We start from the raw sequence: 23,617 nt of genomic DNA, 5'->3' as shown, positions 1-23,617 counted from the left end.
CCCCCCCCCCCCACCCCCCCCCCCCCCCACCCCCCCCCCCCCCCACCCCCCCCCCCCCCCACCCCCCCCCCCCCCCACCCCCCCCCCCCCCCACCCCCCCCCCCCCCCACCCCCCCCCCCCCCCACCCCCCCCCCCCCCCACCCCCCCCCCCCCCCACCCCCCCCCCCCCCCACCCCCCCCCCCCCCCACCCCCCCCCCCCCCCACCCCCCCCCCCCCCCACCCCCCCCCCCCCCCACCCCCCCCCCCCCCCACCCCCCCCCCCCCCCACCCCCCCCCCCCCCCACCCCCCCCCCCCCCCACCCCCCCCCCCCCCCACCCCCCCCCCCCCCCACCCCCCCCCCCCCCCACCCCCCCCCCCCCCCACCCCCCCCCCCCCCCACCCCCCCCCCCCCCCACCCCCCCCCCCCCCCACCCCCCCCCCCCCCCACCCCCCCCCCCCCCCACCCCCCCCCCCCCCCACCCCCCCCCCCCCCCACCCCCCCCCCCCCCCACCCCCCCCCCCCCCCACCCCCCCCCCCCCCCACCCCCCCCCCCCCCCACCCCCCCCCCCCCCCACCCCCCCCCCCCCCCACCCCCCCCCCCCCCCACCCCCCCCCCCCCCCACCCCCCCCCCCCCCCACCCCCCCCCCCCCCCACCCCCCCCCCCCCCCACCCCCCCCCCCCCCCACCCCCCCCCCCCCCCACCCCCCCCCCCCCCCACCCCCCCCCCCCCCCACCCCCCCCCCCCCCCACCCCCCCCCCCCCCCACCCCCCCCCCCCCCCACCCCCCCCCCCCCCCACCCCCCCCCCCCCCCACCCCCCCCCCCCCCCACCCCCCCCCCCCCCCACCCCCCCCCCCCCCCACCCCCCCCCCCCCCCACCCCCCCCCCCCCCCACCCCCCCCCCCCCCCACCCCCCCCCCCCCCCACCCCCCCCCCCCCCCACCCCCCCCCCCCCCCACCCCCCCCCCCCCCCACCCCCCCCCCCCCCCACCCCCCCCCCCCCCCACCCCCCCCCCCCCCCACCCCCCCCCCCCCCCACCCCCCCCCCCCCCCACCCCCCCCCCCCCCCACCCCCCCCCCCCCCCACCCCCCCCCCCCCCCACCCCCCCCCCCCCCCACCCCCCCCCCCCCCCACCCCCCCCCCCCCCCACCCCCCCCCCCCCCCACCCCCCCCCCCCCCCACCCCCCCCCCCCCCCACCCCCCCCCCCCCCCACCCCCCCCCCCCCCCACCCCCCCCCCCCCCCACCCCCCCCCCCCCCCACCCCCCCCCCCCCCCACCCCCCCCCCCCCCCACCCCCCCCCCCCCCCACCCCCCCCCCCCCCCACCCCCCCCCCCCCCCACCCCCCCCCCCCCCCACCCCCCCCCCCCCCCACCCCCCCCCCCCCCCACCCCCCCCCCCCCCCACCCCCCCCCCCCCCCACCCCCCCCCCCCCCCACCCCCCCCCCCCCCCACCCCCCCCCCCCCCCACCCCCCCCCCCCCCCACCCCCCCCCCCCCCCACCCCCCCCCCCCCCCACCCCCCCCCCCCCCCACCCCCCCCCCCCCCCACCCCCCCCCCCCCCCACCCCCCCCCCCCCCCACCCCCCCCCCCCCCCACCCCCCCCCCCCCCCACCCCCCCCCCCCCCCACCCCCCCCCCCCCCCACCCCCCCCCCCCCCCACCCCCCCCCCCCCCCACCCCCCCCCCCCCCCACCCCCCCCCCCCCCCACCCCCCCCCCCCCCCACCCCCCCCCCCCCCCACCCCCCCCCCCCCCCACCCCCCCCCCCCCCCACCCCCCCCCCCCCCCACCCCCCCCCCCCCCCACCCCCCCCCCCCCCCACCCCCCCCCCCCCCCACCCCCCCCCCCCCCCACCCCCCCCCCCCCCCACCCCCCCCCCCCCCCACCCCCCCCCCCCCCCACCCCCCCCCCCCCCCACCCCCCCCCCCCCCCACCCCCCCCCCCCCCCACCCCCCCCCCCCCCCACCCCCCCCCCCCCCCACCCCCCCCCCCCCCCACCCCCCCCCCCCCCCACCCCCCCCCCCCCCCACCCCCCCCCCCCCCCACCCCCCCCCCCCCCCACCCCCCCCCCCCCCCACCCCCCCCCCCCCCCACCCCCCCCCCCCCCCACCCCCCCCCCCCCCCACCCCCCCCCCCCCCCACCCCCCCCCCCCCCCACCCCCCCCCCCCCCCACCCCCCCCCCCCCCCACCCCCCCCCCCCCCCACCCCCCCCCCCCCCCACCCCCCCCCCCCCCCACCCCCCCCCCCCCCCACCCCCCCCCCCCCCCACCCCCCCCCCCCCCCACCCCCCCCCCCCCCCACCCCCCCCCCCCCCCACCCCCCCCCCCCCCCACCCCCCCCCCCCCCCACCCCCCCCCCCCCCCACCCCCCCCCCCCCCCACCCCCCCCCCCCCCCACCCCCCCCCCCCCCCACCCCCCCCCCCCCCCACCCCCCCCCCCCCCCACCCCCCCCCCCCCCCACCCCCCCCCCCCCCCACCCCCCCCCCCCCCCACCCCCCCCCCCCCCCACCCCCCCCCCCCCCCACCCCCCCCCCCCCCCACCCCCCCCCCCCCCCACCCCCCCCCCCCCCCACCCCCCCCCCCCCCCACCCCCCCCCCCCCCCACCCCCCCCCCCCCCCACCCCCCCCCCCCCCCACCCCCCCCCCCCCCCACCCCCCCCCCCCCCCACCCCCCCCCCCCCCCACCCCCCCCCCCCCCCACCCCCCCCCCCCCCCACCCCCCCCCCCCCCCACCCCCCCCCCCCCCCACCCCCCCCCCCCCCCACCCCCCCCCCCCCCCACCCCCCCCCCCCCCCACCCCCCCCCCCCCCCACCCCCCCCCCCCCCCACCCCCCCCCCCCCCCACCCCCCCCCCCCCCCACCCCCCCCCCCCCCCACCCCCCCCCCCCCCCACCCCCCCCCCCCCCCACCCCCCCCCCCCCCCACCCCCCCCCCCCCCCACCCCCCCCCCCCCCCACCCCCCCCCCCCCCCACCCCCCCCCCCCCCCACCCCCCCCCCCCCCCACCCCCCCCCCCCCCCACCCCCCCCCCCCCCCACCCCCCCCCCCCCCCACCCCCCCCCCCCCCCACCCCCCCCCCCCCCCACCCCCCCCCCCCCCCACCCCCCCCCCCCCCCACCCCCCCCCCCCCCCACCCCCCCCCCCCCCCACCCCCCCCCCCCCCCACCCCCCCCCCCCCCCACCCCCCCCCCCCCCCACCCCCCCCCCCCCCCACCCCCCCCCCCCCCCACCCCCCCCCCCCCCCACCCCCCCCCCCCCCCACCCCCCCCCCCCCCCACCCCCCCCCCCCCCCACCCCCCCCCCCCCCCACCCCCCCCCCCCCCCACCCCCCCCCCCCCCCACCCCCCCCCCCCCCCACCCCCCCCCCCCCCCACCCCCCACCCCCCCCACCCCCCCCCCCCCCCACCCCCCACCCCCCCCACCCCCCCCCCCCCCCACACCCCCCCCCCCCTCACCCCCCCCCCCCCCCAACCCCCCCACCCCCCACAACCCCCCCCCCCCCCCCCCCCCCCCCCCCCCACCCCCCCCCCCCCCCACCCCCCCCCTCCCCCTCCCCCCCCCTCTCCCACCCCCCCCCCCCAGATCCTCTGAAGATGCCAGCCACAGATGCAGGCGAAACGTCAGGAGAGAATGCTGCTAGAACACGGCCATACAGCGCGGAAACCACACAGCACCCAAATTGTGGAAGTGGATTGAAAGTGCATGATTCTGCACGTGAAGAGGGGGCCCAAGACTTGAGTTCAAAAACTGGGGTTAGAAAGTAAATCGTTATGTCAAGGTGTCTGAATCAAGACAAGAATATATTAGGGGCTATCCCTTGAGGACAGTTTCTCCTGTTCCCCAAAAGTCATCCAATGTGCTTTGATGCACTTCACCTTCTTATACACAACTTTTTAATTTAAAGCCAGTTTCAAGTTTAGCATGCTTTGTTTCCTAGACCAATAAACCTTGAAGCCCACACAAAATAGAATGTCAGACACAGCATGTTCCATGAGCATGCATTACCCATGATTCTCCCAATACACATAGCTGCCACGCTTGAATAAAGGAATGTACATCTTTTGCATGCATGCCCAGTTTTGGTATGCACAAGCTGACTACCGATTTTTCCAAAGTTCTGGTTCATGCATGCCAAAACTGCATTCCCCCGTCCAGACAACATTGCAGGCAGTTCATGCTTGCCATATGCACAGTTCTAGTATGCCAGACACACCAATTTGATGAGTTACAATAAGGTGTCTATTGTGGGGAGAGGAAAAGAAAGGAGTTTGTAAGCTCCTATGAGTCTCCTTACAGGAGAGAAAGGGGAGGGGTATAAATATAAACTCGTCTTTGTCTTCCTCTTAGTAAACATAGCATCATTCAGCAGATAATGTTAAGCAGCAACAGGTAAGATCTCTCTGGTTGGCATTCTATTTCCAGCCGTGTGTGGCCTGGAAGAGGTCAGAAAGGGATGCAATTCTACATTTACCGAGCCTTACCGAGACAGGTCCTGCCATCTGTGTGAAGGCGCGATCCTGGCTTGCACTCGCAATAATAGGACCCCAGAGTGTTCACACATCTGTGCTGGCAGCCCCCGTTGTGAACTTGGCACTCGTCAACATCTGGAAGAGAAGTGGAAACATTCAGAGCGGTGGGCACGAGAGAAGGCTAAACTCAGCACTTCTGCTGGCCAGCTCCTCACCAGAAGCGTGACTCAAGAGGGAACTAAATAACCACATCCCTCCTCATCAAACCAAGTGAGCAACTGGGAAAGCATCTTGAATCACCAGGAGTGGCTTGCACCCTTAAGCAAGCGACCAAGAAAAACAGTTTCGAAGATTCCAGGGCTAGCTCCATCAGGAACAAATCAGGCATGGAAACATAGTAGTAGTAGTAGAAGAAGAAGAAGAAGAAGAAGAAGAAGAAGAAGAAGAAGAAGAAGAAGAAGAAGAAGAAGAAGAAGAAGAAGAAGAAGAAGAAGAAGAAGAAGAAGAAGAAGAAGAAGAAGAAGAAGAAGAAGAAGAAGAAGAAGAAGAAGAAGAAGAAGAAGAAGAAGAAGAAGAAGAAGAAGAAGAAGAAGAAGAAGAAGAAGAAGAAGAAGAAGTTAGTTTGCTTTGGAGGTTTGACTCTATGGTACCACATCTCTGTTGAACTGGCTTCCTTCCCTAGGCACTGCCCTCAAATCTCCAGGATTTTTCCAACCTGGGGCTGGCAACCCTGCATCCATCCTTTATTCATTTCATTGACTTGCTCCTTCTCCTGAGCAAATGCACTTGCAGTATAGTGGTACCAGCAGGGCTGGATTTGAGAATGAAAGTCAGGGGATTTGACTACTCTGGCTTGAGAGGTTAGGAGGGAAAATACAGGTTATATCTAAAGATGGGTGAGCTCCACCCAGTTTGCCGGGATTTTTATTCCTCCATTTCTATCCCCCAGTGTCTTCTGGGAACTGTAGTTTCCAGAATCCTGGACATTTAAGACAATAAAGTCCAGCATCATGTCATGTCACTGACACACTGCTCAGGCAGCTAGCGACAATATCAGGCAATCAGTCATAAAACCAGAACACTTAAAATAACAGCTCACAACATAAAAATAAAACTGATGAAACAACTCGTAAAATAGTTCAGACCAGCTCTAGTAAAAATTAAAACGGCCAACTGAACAGAAAGCCAAAACATGTTTCAAAGCCAATACGCAAAACCACCAAAGCCAGCAAAATGATAACATCAAGGCAACATAAGAAAAGGCAATCATATATTTAACATTTTAAAACTCAAACCTAATCTATCAAATCAGTTCTTGTTTTCTATTTGCAAAGCACTTTTGTTGGAATGAGAAATATTTTGATACCATCTAGAAAAACAGACATTTGGAGAAACGAATGCATATCTACATTTGCCGCTCCACTACACCAGCTCTCCATAAGGCATTTAACACTAACTCCTAACCCCACTGCCAAATAAACAAAAGCTGAAGTTTCCAATGATAACCCTCTCATCATTTTCTCATGTATCTCCTTCACCCCCATCTTTTACACTAACGATATATCTAACTCTCAAGTGGGCCCCTGCGTGCGGATACTTAAATCTGCAGATAGGGGACATATGCCAAAAAAATATTTCTTGGCACTCCCCAAGTTTGCAGAAAAATCTGAAAAGTACAAAACAATCAAACAAAGAACAAGAGGTTTAAATCCCCCTGATTTAAAAAAAAAACAGCATTGTATGTCCAGACAACACAGTGTTGAAATGAGGAGGACGCCAGTAGCCTGGGATGAGCAGTGGATCAGCAGTGCAAAGAGGAGCACTGAGGCATCTCAACGACTAACACACAGAGTGAACCCAAAGTCCTTGTGGTCTAGAGCAGTGGTTCTCAACCTTCCTAATGCCGCGAGCCTTTAATACAGTTCCTCATGTTGTGATGACCCCCAACCCTAACATTTATCCATTTGACAGATGGAGAACACTGATGCAGAGAGTCTTAGGCCCTTTCCCCACTTACCTTAAGCCCCGCGCTACTCTCCTGAAGTAGCGCGGGGTCCAGCTGCACTCCCCACTTCAGGGGCAGCGAGAACGCAGCCGCACCGACGCTGCCTCTCCCACGCCCCCTCAGCGGGCGTAATTCCTGGCGCCTTTTCAAATGGCGCCTTTTGATGACCCCGTGCAGAGCGCGGGGTCGTGGGGAAGCCGGGGCACACGCCAGGAATTGCGCGCGCTGGGAATTGCGCGCAGCAACCCTCCAACAAGGGTAAGTGGGGAAAAGGCCTTAGGCGACCCCTGTGAAAGGGACGTTCGACCCCCAAAGGGGTCCCGACCCCCAGGTTGAGAACCACTGGTCTAGAGAGTCCACCTTGTCAGATGCCTGAAGTCAAATCATGCTAAGTGGAATTTATACCCAGCAGAGAGGGTGGAAAGATCTGTGAACTGTGGAGATAGAAGCCCAAGAAATGCAAGGGGTCCAGCCTGTAATTCTGCTTGTGGATGAGAAACATCATCCAGACCGAGGCATAGCTTGAGCATGTTCAGAGATAGCTGATTTAGCAAAGAGCTGTAAATGATCACAAGAGGAATTTTGTCACTTTTTCTCTGGGAGTTATCCTACAGCAGTTTGTCTGTGGGCACCAAGCCATCTGTATAAATCTCTTTCTTTGCTTCTTTGGGCAGGTAGTTTTAGGAATGCATAAGGTAAATCCTTTAGATTAGGGGTGTCCAACCTAGGGTGCTCCAGATGTTCATGGACTACAATTCCCTTATATGCCATTAAAGGTTTTGTATTTGTTGTTGTTGACTACAATTCCCATCAGCCCTGCCAGCATGGGGATTGTAGTCCATGCACATCTGAAGCACCCTAGGTTGGACACCCCTGCTTTAGATGCAAATCCCCGTTTAAGGAACTGAAACAAGATACCAGTTTTCTGCTAAGTGGTGCCAAAACTTTTAATGTCAAGCACTAAAAAGGCATCCACAGTCAAACACATTTGGTCAAACCTTATCAGTTATTTCCTTCCTGCTTCTGAAATTATTGGGGCCAGAATCAAGCCTCATTCCTTGCCAGCTTCATGTTGACGTCTGCCTTCGAGGAACGATTGTTCTTTCAACACTTCTAACGCTGAGCAGCCTAGGCCTTCCTGGCAACATGTTACATCCCGCTGAACATTCAAGGGTGTGTCCGTGTGGGATCTTTCCGTGCTCCTGGTTAGGTTCTTTAAGCACAGAAAAATTAGAACCACGGGGAACAGACATGAGGATAAAGACGTGGGTCCACTGAAGCATTTCTGTCAATGGAGCACGACTTTCTTACCTTCCACTACCACGTCCCAAAATGCCCCCTTAAGTGGTGGTTCGGGGGGGGGGGCTTTTGGGTTCTGCAGTGGAGGGAAGAAGACAAGAAGGGCACACTTGACATGTGGGACTTTCACTACAAAAATCTTTTGATGGATCCAAGCCATGCAAAGTTTGACAGAGGTCCCTTCCACACATGCAGAACAATGCACTTTCAATCCACTTTCAGTGCACTTTGCAGCTGGATTTTACTGCGCGAAATAGCAAAATTCACTTGCAAACAATTGTGAAAGCAGATTGAAAGTACAGGATTTTGCATGAGCTGAAGGGGCCAGAGTTACATCCTTGACCTAGGAGTGCACCCTGTCGCCACTCTGCTGCTCACTGTTCCTGGAGTCTGCTGTGCAGGCAGTAGGGGAGCCTGCAGAAATGGTGATAGATTGCCCCATTCATTTCAGCAGCCCTATATGGATTGTTTGGAGGAGGTTCTTCTCAACCTGAAGGCCCTAGCTTAGTAAAATGTGTGTGTTGTATGCAGAAGGTCCCAGGTTCGATTCTTGATATCTCCAGTTCAGAAGGATATAGGTGTCAGTGTGGTTAGCACAGGATTCTATGAGACGTAATGCCCTTGGCCTTTCACTCCCAGGTAGAAGCCCTAATTTTGCTATGTTTATGACTGGTTTTGAGGCAATATAACAGAAAACTTCTACAGTTCTACTCAGGGGTGGGATCCAAACATTTTAGTAACAGGTTCCCATGGTGGTGGGATTCAAACTGTGGCGTAGTGCCAATGGGGCTGGGGGGGCATGACAGGGGCGTGGCTGGGCATTCCGGGGTGGGGCGTTCCTGGGAGGGGCTGTGGCAAGGATGCAGCCGCTGCGCCGGTCCTTGGGCGGGAAACGAATGCACGCAGGTGCAGGCTGCCACGCACGCCGGTGCACCTCCTGCTAGACTGCTTCAAGTTCTGCGCGCTACTGCTGAGTGGAGGGCGTAACTAAGGCAAAAATCACATGGCAAAATCACCAATTAGTAACCCCCTCTCAGCACACACAAATAATTAGTAACCTACTCTCGAGAACCTGTGAGAACCTGCTGGATCCCACCTCTGGTTCTAATCCGACATTCAACGAACTTGGCGAAGGGAGGGAAAGGCCAAGGCATGCTGTTTCCTCCTCCCCATGCTCATCAGAAGCTCTCTGCATAGCCTCCAAACAGGCAGTTATACATATATAGACTCTTTATGCATAGTCAGGAATGTAGGACACGGCCTCTAGGCTTTGGAACTCCCTGCCTCAAGAAAAACCATCTTGGCTTTGGGGAGGTCTGTAAATACTATGTCATTGCAGAGGGCATTTAGAGGCCATTCATTCAGTCTCTTTCCTGACATCCTGTGACTTTTGGCATCGACCCTCAGCGCTGATTGCTGGTTTCACTCAGTCAATTGGGATTTTACTGGGGCTTTTCATGACATCCTCTGTTAATTGCTGGTGCCTTCCTGCTAGCTTTTTGTTTGCTTGTAGGTCTTTGTATCACCTTCTCTGTTTCACCCTTAAGCCACTTTCAGTACTATTCTTAGCAGAGAAGTGGGGTTTTAAATCCCCTAACTAAACAAAATGAGAGAAAGGGTAGAAAACCGCCCTTTTCCAGAACAGGGTCCCAACACTTGTAATATAATCGGCCTGCAGAATCAGGAATGTGAAGATCTGGCTGTTTCCCCTTGCCCAATTTTTGTGTTCCCATTTTGTTTTGTTTCAGCGGTGTGGAAATGGGAGATGATGAGATCGGAGTGGTTTTCAAAGCCCTGAAAGTGTATTGTGTGCTGTTTTTTTGGAACCCAGTTTTATGTTTTGCCGCCTTCAGAAATGTCCTCCGTCAACTTGGCTTCTCGCCCGGAGAGCAAAACACTGAAGAAATTGGCAGCGGCAGAGAGGTGAGACAAAAGACATTTCCTGCCAGCAGGAGAAAGGCTGGTGATGAGCAAACATGTTCCTTGCCGGAGACACCCAGGCTACTGCTGAGCTAAAGTCACTCTGTGTCCCAAAACTGCGCTTGTGACTAATGAGAAGGGTCATTTTGGGCTTGGGTCCAAGTCCCGCTGCCCTCGGTTGACAAAGAGCCCTGCGTGAAGTCGGACGTGCATTTGCAGGGCCAAAGGAACTGAAAAACATCACCTGAAAAACTTTTTAAAACTAGGTCTCCCCGCTTTCCCATGGCCATGCTGGGATAAGAGCCCTTCCCCCGAGCTTGGTACATGGGAAGCTTGAGAAACATCACCCTTTTGAAGTATTTTATTTATTTACTTATTGTCCTAGACCGGCCCTCAAGAACCAACAGACAGTCCGGACACAGTGATTCAGCGGGTGCAGTTGTTTAATGAGTACACAAGGCTAGGAACGGAGACAATGACCTGCAAACTGAAGCACAACGTTGCTGCCATCTCTCTTTTATAGCCAGCCTCCCATTCCCTAGTGCAGTGGTGGTGAGCCTTTGGCACTCCAGATGTTATAGACTACAATTCCCATCAGCCCCTGCCAATATGGCCAATTGGCCATGCTGGCAGGGGCTGATGGGAATTGTAGTCCATAACATCTGGAGTGCCAAAGGTTCACCACCACGGCCCTAGTGCAATAACCTCTTTCAGCGGGGTAACTTTAGTCTGGCTCCTATAAGGACTTAGCATCCAAGTCAGCTTGTCCCATGGCTGCTAACCTGCTGCTGCATCTCCTCTGCTGTAACCTAGCACGCAGCCTCCTCCTGCGTTGCTCCTGGGGCTCTGGAGACAGAGGGTGGTGGGTGACGGGGCTGGCAGGGTCCCTTCTGGCTCATTGTGAAGAGGCTGAAAATTCTCAGAGCTAGACCTGGCTGGGGAATCTCAGAGCTTGGACCTGGTTGTGGATCCTTGCTTACATGTTCTGCCAGAGCCTCTAGACCTGGTCCTACAGGTCAGTGACTGGTCAGGCTCTGCATTTAAAGGCGGTGTCTGGGGATCTGGAACCCAAACTGCCCCCTCCTCTCCATCTGAGTCTTCCTCCCAGAGGACCTCACCTAGACCAGGCTGAGCCATAACCCTTATTTATGCGGAATGTTTCTACGCTGCCTCTTCAGAGTCCTGTGCGAGGTGATTCACAATTGAAAATACAAGACACCGAACATAAGCAGCATAAAAACTATCCATAAAAACAGAAGCAGACTATTAAAAAGAGTAGGGCCTTAAAGGGATTTCATAACCCAAACCTAATTTGCCTCTTTTAAAACAGATAGAAAATGCAAGCAAATTATGATTTCTGCAAACCCGCATTCAAAATTTATAGTCAAACTATGTTTGCCCTTAATCCACAATCCACACAAAACGTTTAAACCATTTGCGCAATGTTTTGCAAACTTTCGGGAAAGATTCATTTTCATGGGCTTTGTCCACATGGAGCTATCACCGTTCAGCATTGAGGGGGAGAGAAAAGTGAGCATGGGAATATTTTGACACTTGTAAACGGAGGAAATCAGAATGGACTTGAGCAGCAATGATATGCCAGGTGATAATTAAAGTGATTTTTTTCCTACACGGGGGCACGGAAAATGCCCTTAAACCAGATTAGTCATGTTGATCAACGTCTTTTGACTAAACGGGCTTAGTGCAAATTCTTTGGCTTACAGGCTGCCTGCGAAGGTGTCTGACAAATGCAGAAAGTTCGCACCACAATGTCCCGGTCACACCCTGGCAACCGATGTTTTTTTTTCAGCACTGAACACGTAGTCCTCACTTGCACGGAACCTGGGGAACTGTGTTCTGGCCCTCAAATCTGATTGCGCCAAGACATCTAGTGATTCTTAATCAACCCTTTCAGATCAGTGGAATCTCACTTTTTGTATAGGTTCAGAGGTGAAATGTGTCCTCCGCCTTGGGGTTTTGGCAGGGAATACGGGCTGAGGAGGCTCAGGAGAGGGTATCACCCTGAGTCTAGAACAGGATCTACACCAGGATTTGAAGATCCCAAAAAGTGACTTCAGAAGCAAGCCTTTATTGGCATGGACAACAGTACAACAATAATAAAAAACGGATTAAAAAGCATATACAATACAGGAAATAAACGTTAGGTCGAAGGAAATCTACTGGCGTTTGGTAATTTCCAGGAGAAAGTCTGCCACTGTCATACAGAGAGAAGGATCAGGGTTGTCCAACAAGTAGTGTAATCTAATTAAATCGGGGAGATGGGGTAAATGTAAAGGAGTGAGATTCACATACTTGGATCTGATTTCCTTGAATCTGAGACAGTGTAGTAATTGGTGGGCCAGAGATTCAACTGAGCCGTCGTTACATGGGCACAATCTTTTAGCCTTTTCTTGCTTATTAAATCTGCCATGCAACAAGGCAGAAGGCATAACATTAAACCTGGCGAGCCAAAAAGTGACTTTAGGATCATTGCTGGTGACAGTGACTGCAAGGCTCAAACCAGGAACCTTGCAAATTTAAACACAAAATGTGCTCAAGGCTAGAAGGGAATGCACCATCAGCCCCAGGTTACACAGTACCTCTGGGCCTGCCCTGCTCTATGGAACAAAATCGTGAGTGTGTAAACCAGTGTAGTATAGTCGTTAAGAGCAGGTGGATTCTAATCTGGAGAACTGGGTTTGATTCCCCACTCCTCCACCTGAGTGGCAGAGGCTTATCTGGTGAACCAGATGTGTTTCCACACTCCTACATTCCTGCTGGGTGACCTTGGGCTAGTCATAATTCTTCGGAGCTCTCTCAACCCCACCTGCCTCACAAGGTGCCTGTTGTGAGGAGAGGAGGGGAAAGGAACTTGTAAGCCACCTTGAGTCTCCTTACAGGACAGAAATGTGGGATATAAATCCAAGGTGGGATATAAATTCTTCTACTACTCAGCAGCCAACCTTACATTGAAGAATTTTCTTCTCCAGGAGGTAGGCTTGCCCCTTTCCTCACAGGGTGTTTGTTGTGGCAGGGGGGTAGGAAAAGGAGATTGAAAACCCCTCTGAGTCTCCTTGCAGGACAGAAAGGTGGGATACAAATCCAAACTCCTCTTCTTCTTCTATATCCCCATGACCACAACAACTGACAATCAGAGATTCACTGCCTTTGAACATGCAGGTTCCATTTAATTGTTGTGGCTAACAGCCATTGTGAAATTTGTGCACCTTGAGTTTGGCTGCTCTGTCACCTTAATATCTGAAAAGACGGAATTTAAAAATTCTAAATAAACAGACCTTAGGAAAGAATCCCATCAGGAGCCACTACTATGTGGTGGCAGTAAATTCCATCAGTTAATTATATTCCAGGAAATGAAGGCCTTTCTTTCAGCTGTCCTGAATCCACTGCCAATTAGTTTCACTGGGTAACCCCAAATCTTATGTGATGACATTGGGGGGGGGGGGATCCTCAACCACCCTCTGCACACCATTCACAATCTTATAAACCTCTATTGCCCTTTTTCTAGAACACAAAAGGCTCAAATATTTCAGCCTTTCCTTCTTGGGAAATTGGTCCAGATCATATGTGGCTGCTTGTAATTCATTGAGGAGTAGATCGTATGTGTTTGTGTACGGGAGGGGGTCGCTTTTGTATTCTAAATAGTTGCTTTTTAAACATTTGTTTCCACTTGAATGGAGTCCATTTATGCTAGAGAAGAGTGGGTTCTTTCCTCCCCCCACCTCTACTGGACGGGAGTGGTGGAAGCGGATGGCTTGCTGGTTGGCACAGTTGGCACGGTGCCCCCAACACTAGCTGCCAACACTCCTACGGGACTTTTGGAACCAAAAACAATAAAAGGCCTTCCAGACACTAACCCACGTAAAATGCTTTCCCATTTTCTTAGCTGCAGCTGCTCAGATCCTGCCACTGCCTTTCTGAAACCTATTTAAATAAAACAAAATGGATGTCCAATAATTCTGGATTCTGAACAACTTGGGCATTCATTTAAATAATTTTCTGTAATTTGTGAACCCTTCTAGAGTCCCTATCCAGATACAGAATCCATCAAGGCGTACAGAAAAGCGATGGTCCTCCTCCTTTGTACTGTAGATTAAAGGCCTACCTAAATGAGATTAGACTACTCAGGAGTTCTTCTTTAAAAGAAGCCAAGAGTGGTTTTTTTGGATTGGGTCCATAGCACTAGGGGGGTGTTAATTTTCCCCCTTTGTACTGTTTCTCAAATCCAGCACATGCAATCCAAAGCTGGGATTTGGACCATGAATAAACAGTACATTTACCCCACAAAGTAAACATCAGATTTGAGGGTGCAGAAATGGCTGGAAGGGTAAAAACCCAATACCCTGGCTTAAATCGTCCCACGTGGCTATTCACCATGACAGAGTGATACCAGCTCTCCAAAAATATGTTTATTTGGCCCTTAAAGCCCGTAAAATAATAATTCCTTTCCCCAGGGAAACCTGGGACCAGAACTCCTGTGAACAGAGCTATACTCTTTTCCACCGAAAGATCTAAGTCAAATTGTAACCGCCCAGAGCTGGACCGTCCATGGAGCATTCTAAAACAAAGATGGTCCAGCATGGTGCAGATGAAGTTACAATTTGACTTAGATCTTTCAGTGGAAAACAGTATGAGAATTATCAGCACCTTCACCAAACTATGTTTCTCATGACTCTTAAGGGTTAACTGGTAACACTGGTACAAAAACTATTAAAATGTGCAGGGTAGATAATACCCCTTTAGCCTCACCTGAATATGCAAAATTCCCACCGGTGAGAAGAAATCATTTAGGACAGAAAAGTGACCTCCCAGAAGAAGAATCCTATCCGATTCAAAATCTTCCTATCTTTACACGATTCATGTTACAAAAGGCATTGTCCGATCAGATCGAGATTTGGGGGAAGTAGGCGTCTATTCAGTTAATGGTTTAAGCAAAAATCCTACCAGCTCCCCAAGGAAAGAAAGCAGGACAGTAATTCTATTTGCTGACCCTGAAAGTGACATCTTCCGCGATTTGCCAACAGCTCTGCTTAGCATAACTAAGGCTGCATGCAATTAAGGGTGCATGCAATTTGAGCAGCACATCTGCTGCAGGACAGCTCTCATGTTGTTTTGTTCAGATGTACCCTTTTCTCACATGGTTGGAGTTCAGAATGCGTTTCTGTGTGGCCGCAGTAGAAGCCAGCTGCGCACAGCATTGATTGGCTGAAATCCGTGATGTCACTAAGCCACCTCCCCCCACAGTTTTTAACATTTCAAAACAAATATCTTTTTTTCTTAAAAGATGCACGTTCTGAGAACACAGATATAGAAGGGCAAGCTTAAGGACTGGGATCCAAGAGGCCAGACAGATTGGTAGTAGCTTACTAGCTCGCTCCACGGGAAGAATGCATGTAGAGAGTTCTGGCTATATGATATACCTGACTATGCCGTTACATTTTCAGCACATATTCTGACATCTCCTGATGCCAGTGAAAGCAGGCATAGGAACAGATAAAGCTGCCTTAAATTGGCTTCTCCAGTTAAAAGGGCCTCAGACCAGAAAAGACAGAAAACCATACAAAATGAATCACAACGTTTAAAAAAAAGGAAAAAAGCTAAAAGTGCCCAGAAACAGGAAACATTGCTGGGCTACTTTTCTTATCTGGCCAGGTACAGCAAGACAGAGAGTGAAAACTTAAAAATAAGGAAGAAAGATGGGAATCAACTTTTTTTTTCCAAGTGAGAAGTAGGGCTGAGTGGAATTACATGCCTAGAAGGCTCAGACTTCGGTGACAGAATGAACGCTTCCATGCAAAATGGTTCAGTTTCAAAACCTCCAGCATTTCTCGATTAAAGATTCTCAATTTTCAGAGCTGAGAAAGGCAATGAATCTGACTCAGTCTGAGAGCCAGCCCTCTACGCAAGCTTAGGAACAGCATAGCATCCAGAAAGTCCCAGGTTCGAACCTCTGCGTCTCCTGTTAAAAGGATCTCTGGCATCAGCACCAAAGACTTGCATGAGACTTTGACAAGGGGCTGCCACTCAGAGTAGACAGCTGGACCAATGGTCAGATCCAGTTTAAGGCAACTTCATCTGTTCTCATCCCTGACTGGCATCAAATCATACTTCACAACTGTTGCAGATCAGCCATGAAACTAAGGTATGTTATTAAAGATAACGATACTGGGAACTGAAAAATTAGTAACAACAGAAGCCACAACTTATGAATAATTAGAGAATTTCGATTAGTAATAATACAGCATTGAGGATTTATATGAAGATTTGTACACCTACTATGCCCCCACAAGGGTGATGGGGGCATTCTTTTCCCAGAAGGAGGTTATCCTTCCAAAAACTTGGAAAAGAAAAGAAAAAGTATCATTAATGCATTACATTCTCCTCTGATATTGCTAGCCAAACATGCCATTGCGGTTGGGAATAAAGCAGTCTCCACGTACCTGGCCTCAGCGCAGAATGGTCATATCCTGTGTGGCCCAAGTAACACGGGTAGCAGTTTCTCCACAGGTAACGGTAGTGAAGGCTGGAAGCTCCAGAGACGCCCTGAAGAATGCCGACCCACCAGAGGGCAACCCCCAGCTGTTTCAACCCCTGTCCCATAATGCTGCGACGTAACCAGAATTAAAGGGGGTGCAAAGCGAAGCCAGACTCAGCCAAAGGGAAGGCAGGGCTGCAAAAGCCTGGGGAGGAATGCCAAGAAGACTGGCTACCGCTTTCCCGCCCGGGCGTCTCAGTTACTTGTTTGCGGCTCAAGCTGCGCAAAGAGGCATAGCTGCCTGGAGAAGATGCTCCGGTGTGCAGCGTGCCGTCGGAAAACAAGAGCTCCCGCTTCCTCCCAACACATGTCCCTGGGAGGCTGAACTTTCCCCTGCAGCCCTCCCACACTTTTTAAAAAGCTCTCAGCTTTCAGTCCGCCCCCTGCAGGTAAAGGCCAAGCCCAGAGAACGGGTCTCCCTTCTCCACCCACAGCAGGACTCACACACATTCTCCGGCTCCTTCTTTGCCTCTGTTTGCGGGGCCCTGAGCCAAAATTTGTGTGACACTACATTCCTCATATACACACACACACAAGCATACACATACACATACACACACACCGAACTGTACGCAAGAAGCAAAAGGAAACCCCCTCCCCCAAAAGAAAATAGTAACGATAGTAGTCGTTCTGGCCAACGGGGTCTGGAGTAATAATTGAGGACCTGGCTGCGGGCCAAAGTGGATTCTAAAATTGGCCATGTTAACAATGAAAGAAAATAGGAGAATGAGGGGGAAGCCGGGGGGGCGGGGGAGGGAGGGTTAAATCAACACCAGATTTTGGAAAGCCCTGCTTTAGATGCTTCTATTCCAAAAAAAAAGTGCATTTCTGTCTTTCTCCCTCATGCGCACACAATGAAATAGCAAGGAGGTTTCTTCCTTCAGGAGTAATAAAAGGTTACACAAACAGAACGCATATTTCAAAACCCCAAAAGGCCAATTCACACCCGATTTCCTACTAATGGATAACAATGGCTAGCATTTATATTGTGCATTTGGAGCACTTGGACCCGCTTCGTACACGTGATTGCCACAATCCTTCCGACCGCCTTGTCAAGCGGGCTGGTTGGATTATCTAATGTAGAAACCAGAGACCAAGAGAACAAGGGCATGTTACACATGAACACCTGTGAAGCGGCCTGATCCTGAATCAGCAAAACAAGGCAACGCAAAAATAGGTATAGTCTAGCCCAGACCTGGGCATTATACGGCCCGCGGGCCACATCCGGCCCACCGGATGGCCCTGACTGCCCCCCCCTGCCGTGCTGGGGAGCGAGGCGCCTTTGAAAGCCCCGCAGAAGCCGGTTGCCATGGCTGCCAGCTTCTGCAGGGCTTTCAAAAGCGCCTTGCCCCCATGCCTTTTGGCCCGGCCCTCCACAATATTTTCTGTTTCTTATGCGGCCCCATGGAAAAAATAATTGCCCACCCCTGGGCTACAATAATGCTCAATATCACCTTAAATATAGTCCAACAAATGTCATGGCCATTTAATGTCCCAGTGCAAGCAAGTGACATATAAACAATAGAAGAAAAGGAGGAGGAGGAGTTTGGATTTATATCCCACCTTTCTCTCCTGTAAGGAGGCTCATAGTGCCCTACAAGTTCCTTTTCCTTCCTCTCCCCACAACAGACACCTTGTGGGGTAGGTGGGGCTGAGAGAGTTCAGAGAGAACTATGACTAGCCCAAGGTCACCCAGCAGGAATGTAGCAGTACGCAAACACATCTGGATCACCAGATAAGCCTCTGTCACTCAGGTGGAGGAGTGGGGAATCCAACCCAGTTCTCCAAATTCGAATCCATCCGCTCTTAACCACTGCATTACATTTGCAGTGTAACAGTGTAAGCAGTGTAAATAAGTGAGTAGACCACTGATCACAGGAAATCTGTGGTCTCTCAGACAAATATGGTCCACATATTTTCTCCCCCTTTTTGAGGAGTTATTAAGACCACTTTTTCAGTAAAAGTTGTAAAGTCTTGTCTGATTTCTTACAGGAGCACCATTCTCTTAAATATGATTCATGTGCATGATAAACCCATTCATAATTACTGAGGTGGACTTAATAACTCCACAAATAACTCCAGGTGGCTCATCTGGACAATGTTTCACTGAAGCCTCTAGGTCAGTGATGGCGAACCTTTTCAAGACCAAGTGCCCAAATTGCAACCCAAAACCCACTTATGTATTGCAAAGTGCCAACATGGCAATTTAACCTGAATACTAAGGTTTTAGTTTAGAAAAACGGTTGGCTCCGAGGCGTGCGTTACTCAGGAGTAAGCTTGGTGGTAGTCGGTGGCTTTGCTTTGAAGCAACCGTGCAACTCTTCCAACAGGTGAGTCATGACCCTAGGAGGGTTTACTCAGAAGCAAGCCCCGTTGCCAGCAACCGAGCTTACTGCCAGGTAAAGGATTGCGCTTTAGTCCTTCGCATGAAAATCAGTGGGGTTTAACAGCGCTTAACAGGGTTACCTACACTGCTTCCCCAAAACTAGGTCTTAGGTTTAATGCTTATAATCGAGCCCAGCGGCCCAGGCCAGCCTAGATGGGGGGGGGGGCATTCTGTTTCTGCGTACCCACAGAGAGGGCTCTGAGTGCCACCTCTGTCACCCGTGCCATAGGTTCGCCACCACTGCTCTAGGTCTAACCACATGATATGCAGCCCTCTCTTCCAGTCCATGGTGAATGGGATGTGATTTGTGCATCTAAGATCATAGTGGAGAAATAAGTTCTAGGTGGGTGAAGACTGATCTGATTTGCCAAGCCTATGCCATTCTGGTCCATTGGTGGCCTGCCAGCCAGGCAAAAGGTTGACCTATTATCAAGTTCTCTCCTAGCTGACTGACATTCTTCAATGGTGAAGAGGGGGCACAGAAAACTAGGTTAGGTGATATGCAGAGTATCAGTAGTTACTCTAACCCTAACCCTAACCCTAACTCCCTAACCCTAACCCCTAACCCAAATTACAGAGAACTGATTCTGTATCCTACAACCAGTTGCTGTTTTTTTTTCCTTGTCAGACTATTCATTTTCCTTCCAAATGCACCTTATTAGATTTTGTTAACGGGCTAGTAAATATCTCATTTCATTTGGTCTGCAATAAATGTAGTGTTGTGATGATTTTACATATATTTTCCATACTTTTTCAGCTATCCAGTCAAGCCTAGACTACAAGGAGCCTTTGTTGACCAGTGTGTATGGATGGTGACCTCTAGTATTCCACGGGATATATATGTAGAAGCTCCGTGGTCCAGCTGGAAGTCTGGGGTATGGATAATATCATAAGCAGATTCAGATGCTGTCAATATTCCATGATTGAATACTCCCACTAAGCAGTTCAAATGGTTATGAAAATTCTGTGACATCACCGCAGCCAGACCAATGGCAGGGGGCAACTATTAATGGGAAATTTGGGAGCAATCCTAAGTATTTCTACTCAGAAGTAAGTTCCATGTTAATCAATGGAACTTACTCCCAGGAAAGTGCCCAAAGGAATACAGCCTTTGTCCCATAACATTGTGAAAGACTGCTATTTTGTCCTGTCTCATCTTTGCTTGATTTTCCCAGGATTTGCTTTTAAATCTCCTGGACTAAAGTTGTTTTATAGATCACTGTTGAATTTCCTTGTTGGATGTTTCAGAGGAGTTTTAATGTTCATGTCCTTTTATTGTGTTTGTATTTTAATGTTCTGCAAGCTGCTTGAAGGACATGTCATATTAAAAGCAGAGAAGAAGTTAAAGCTACCACCAAGAAGGCCCAGCCTATCACTCTAGTTTCCTTAATAGGCAACAGTTGAAGAGCTCATCAGCTTATTTTAGGGGATAGGTGGGATATTATTATGTATTTATTTATTTGGTAATATCCTCCCCCCCCCCCCAGCCAAGGCAGGGCTCAGGGCAGCTAACACATATTTAAAAACAATTATAAGGTTACAAATATTACATTAATAAGTTAAAAAAATAAAATAGTCCAATACACAATAAATACACAGAGGGCGATTTAATCACAATTACCCACATACAATCCCACGCTCACCACAATCCTAAAACTAATTGGTCAGAAATGAGGGAGTGTAGATTTTGGGGTGAAGATGTTATTGTTTAGGACTGGCTTCTTCAATTGTAAGTCTGACAAAACAGTTTAGCCTTACAGGCCCTGCAGAATTTATTTATATCCCACAGGGCCCTGATGTCCACTGGGAGTGAGTTGCACCAGACAAGAGCCAGAGCCAGAGCCAGGAGGGAGGGAGGGAGGGAGGGAGGGAGGGAGGGAGGAAGGAAAGAAGGAAAGAAGGAAAGAAGGAAGGAAGGAAGGAAGGAAGGAAGGAAGGAAGGAAGGAAGGAAGGAAGGAAGGAAGGAAGGAAGGAAGGAAGGAAGGAAGGAAGGAAGGAAGGAAGGAAGGAAGGAAGGAAGGAAGGAAGGAAGGAAGGAAGGAAGGAAGGAAGGATGGATGGATGGATGGATGGATGGATGGATGGATGGATGGACTGTAGCTGCCGCACCCATAAGCCTAGTAAAATAGCTCAATCTTACAGGCCCTGTGGAATTGCACCAAGGTTCCCCAGGACCCAGGACCCTCTTCCTCTTCCTCCTCCCCTTCCTCTTCTTCTTCTCATATTCTCAGCCTTGACCCTGTCTACTATTTGGATGGTTGACCTCCAAGGAATACTTGAGTCATGATGTGGACGCAGGGGTGGCAAACCACCTCCAAACATCTCGCCTTCAAAACCCTGTGGGGTCATCATAAGTCAGAGGTGACTTGACAGTAAAAGAAAAAGAAAAAAACTTTTCCCTTTCTCAGCCACTGATTGAAAACGGAATTCCTGGAAAGCGAAAATGGAATTTTGCTTTGCATTTCGTCTCCTCTTGCCACAAACTATTTGCACGAGGGAGCGAGCCAGCATGGGAAACCCACAGAAATCTCAACTGTACTTTTCACTGTGTTCCCTGAACACAGAATTAAATGCAAATGTTATTCTACTGGGACAAACACCTCCCTACTAATCCCTCGCAGACGTTCTCTTTCATATTAAAAGGAGCAATGCATGTATAGCAGATATGCTCAGGAGAGGCCTTAACTCCTCTTTAAAAGCAGCCTGTTGAAAGACAAGATTATCCGTCTCGGTGGATGGTCTAATCGGTCAGTTATTGGGATGATGCAGCTGCATTTCATTCATTTTGGAACTGGTGACAGGGAGAACAGTAAAAGAATGGAGAGGCTGATGCGTTGATAAGGTTCAATGCAAGCCTCCGTTTTTCTGTCTCGATTCAAACTGGCTCTATGAGGGAACACAGCGAGAGAAAGTTTCGGCTTCCCTGATGCTCTAAATCCATTCATTTCTCTAGAGGGCTCCTCCGTGGAATTTGTCACCTGAGTATCCAAAAGCTTCACAAAAGCATGAATGGGTTTATTCAGGTCATGAATAAGCCGAAAGGGATACCTGTGGGCATCAGTGGCAGCTGCAGCTGCAGCCAACACCGTGCTGTGTATTCCCTACCCCAATTCCATGGAAGACAGTTCAGCAAATGAAGTTGTGCAACCAGTTGAAAAACATCTGTAGCTCAGAAGTAGAGCTCATTCTTTGCAGGCTGCAGGAAGTGAAACGATCGTCCAATTTGGTTTTAAGCTACAAAACAATATAAAGATTGCCTTCCTAGAGGAGGAGATCTCTTGAGTCCAACCTAGTCCAATAGGATTAAATAGAAGATCAGTGAAATGTATTGCAGTGTGAACTTTCATGAGCCCAAAGCCATTTATGCACTTGCGGTCTTCATCACATTAAGTGTACATTCCCATCAGTACATTCCCATCTCTCAGCCCCACCTACCCCATTCCCATCAGGTTGGATTCTCGGTTATGCACACATTTCCCCCTCTTTGGAACATACCACGCTCTCAGATCAGAGAATCCACACAGTTTTTGAAAGCTCTTAAAATGAGACTTTTTTCTGTCCCATTGCAGGGAAAGCAAAGGAGATCCATATGTGTTAAGGTTTCTTCAGGTTTTCTCGCTCCTTCTCGCCTTCTTGTACCCACACTACAGCAGCTCATTTAACTCTTTGGACCACCATTTCAGAAAAATCAGAAGAGCTTCCTTCCTTCCTTCCTTCCTTCCTTCCTTCCTTCCTTCCTTCCTTCCTTCCTTCCTTCCTTCCTTCCTTCCTTCCTTCCTTCCTTCCTTCCTTCCTTCCTTCCTTCCTTCCTTCCTTCCTTCCTTCCTTCCTTCCTTCCTTCCTTCCTTCCTTCCTTCCTTCCTTCCTTCCTTCCTTCCTTCCTTCCTTCCTTCCTTCCCATTTACTTGTTTTTAATGCTGAAGAAAAATTCACATGAAATTGACCAGGTCTAGGGAAATAACTGTAGACTGAAGAGGGAAACGCAAAAAAAGTGGCAAGCAAGGTCAGAAAAACCCTGGCCCTGGTTGAGACAAGTCAAATGTCTTTCAGGCCATGGAACACCAATAGATTTTCATCTGTTGAATGGAGCAATCTTAAGAAGTAATTTTGATTCAGACCAGCCTCAAGGGTTGCAAGCCTCTTTTCATTCAGAAATGTACATTAGATCCCAATAAAACTGCTCTTTCCTTCCTGACATCTTCTCCAGTTCCCCTTATACCATTTGGAGAGATTCATTACACTCCAAACCACCCATTTTAATTTGGAATTTTACCATGGCCAAAGACGACCACGAAAATGCTACAGTTCTGAAGGGAATGCTCTTCTTTCTTCTGTAACACCATGTTATGAAATGTTCGAAAAACCTAATTATACTTTATGAGTTTTGCTTCTAGGAAAAAAGAGTCAAAAATGAAATAACCCTTTGAAAGTACATTTTTAGCCTTTCTAGTACAAGGCCAAGTGTTTGGAACACTGAACAAAGAGACTGACTCTAATCTGAAGAACCAGATTTGATTCCCAACTCCTCCACATGAAGCCTGCTGGGTGACCTTGGGCTAATCACAGTTCTCTCAGAACTCTCTTAGGTCCATCTACCTCACAAAGTGTCTGCTGTGGAGAGAGGAAGGGAAGATGACTGTAAACTACTTTGGGAGTTCCTTAAAGATAGAGAAAAGTGGGATATAAAAACAAACTCTTTTTCTTTTTCGTAAGGGATTGCATAAAACCATCAACCAATTTTGGTGTGCACTAAACACTCCCCTAGTAGACGTCCGCTGAATTCCTCTCAATGGGATCGATTCTGACTGCATCCTCAAATATTGCCGTTAGCAACACACACATGAAAGAGGACTTGCCAACAGGATCAAATTTGCCTTTTTGGAAAAAACAACCCCATTTAGAGCACAGTGTTTTTGGAAAAGCAGTGAACTCTATTCATGCAAGTATATTGTGCTTGGACCAGTCGCGGGCCTCCTTGTCAACTAACTTCATTCAGCTGA

At 52.6% G+C, this 23,617-nt stretch overlaps 1 protein-coding gene across 1 annotated transcript in view; it reads right to left on the bottom strand.

The window, feature by feature from the left end:
* The window catches only part of MEGF6 (multiple EGF like domains 6), a 154,350-nt gene that overhangs the window by 55,194 nt on the left and 75,539 nt on the right, over positions 1 to 23,617 (bottom strand). Inside the window, exon 6 of the mRNA XM_048519305.1 lies at positions 4,466 to 4,588. Coding sequence (XP_048375262.1) covers positions 4,466 to 4,588 — 123 coding nt within the window. The remainder of the gene's footprint in view (positions 1 to 4,465; positions 4,589 to 23,617) is intronic.

The sequence above is a fragment of the Sphaerodactylus townsendi genome, linkage group LG16 (genome assembly GCF_021028975.2).
Source record: "Sphaerodactylus townsendi isolate TG3544 linkage group LG16, MPM_Stown_v2.3, whole genome shotgun sequence".
NCBI lineage: Eukaryota > Metazoa > Chordata > Lepidosauria > Squamata > Sphaerodactylidae > Sphaerodactylus > Sphaerodactylus townsendi.
Note: the sequence above shows the minus strand (reverse complement) of the source record. Positions and strands in the feature narration are given on the sequence as shown.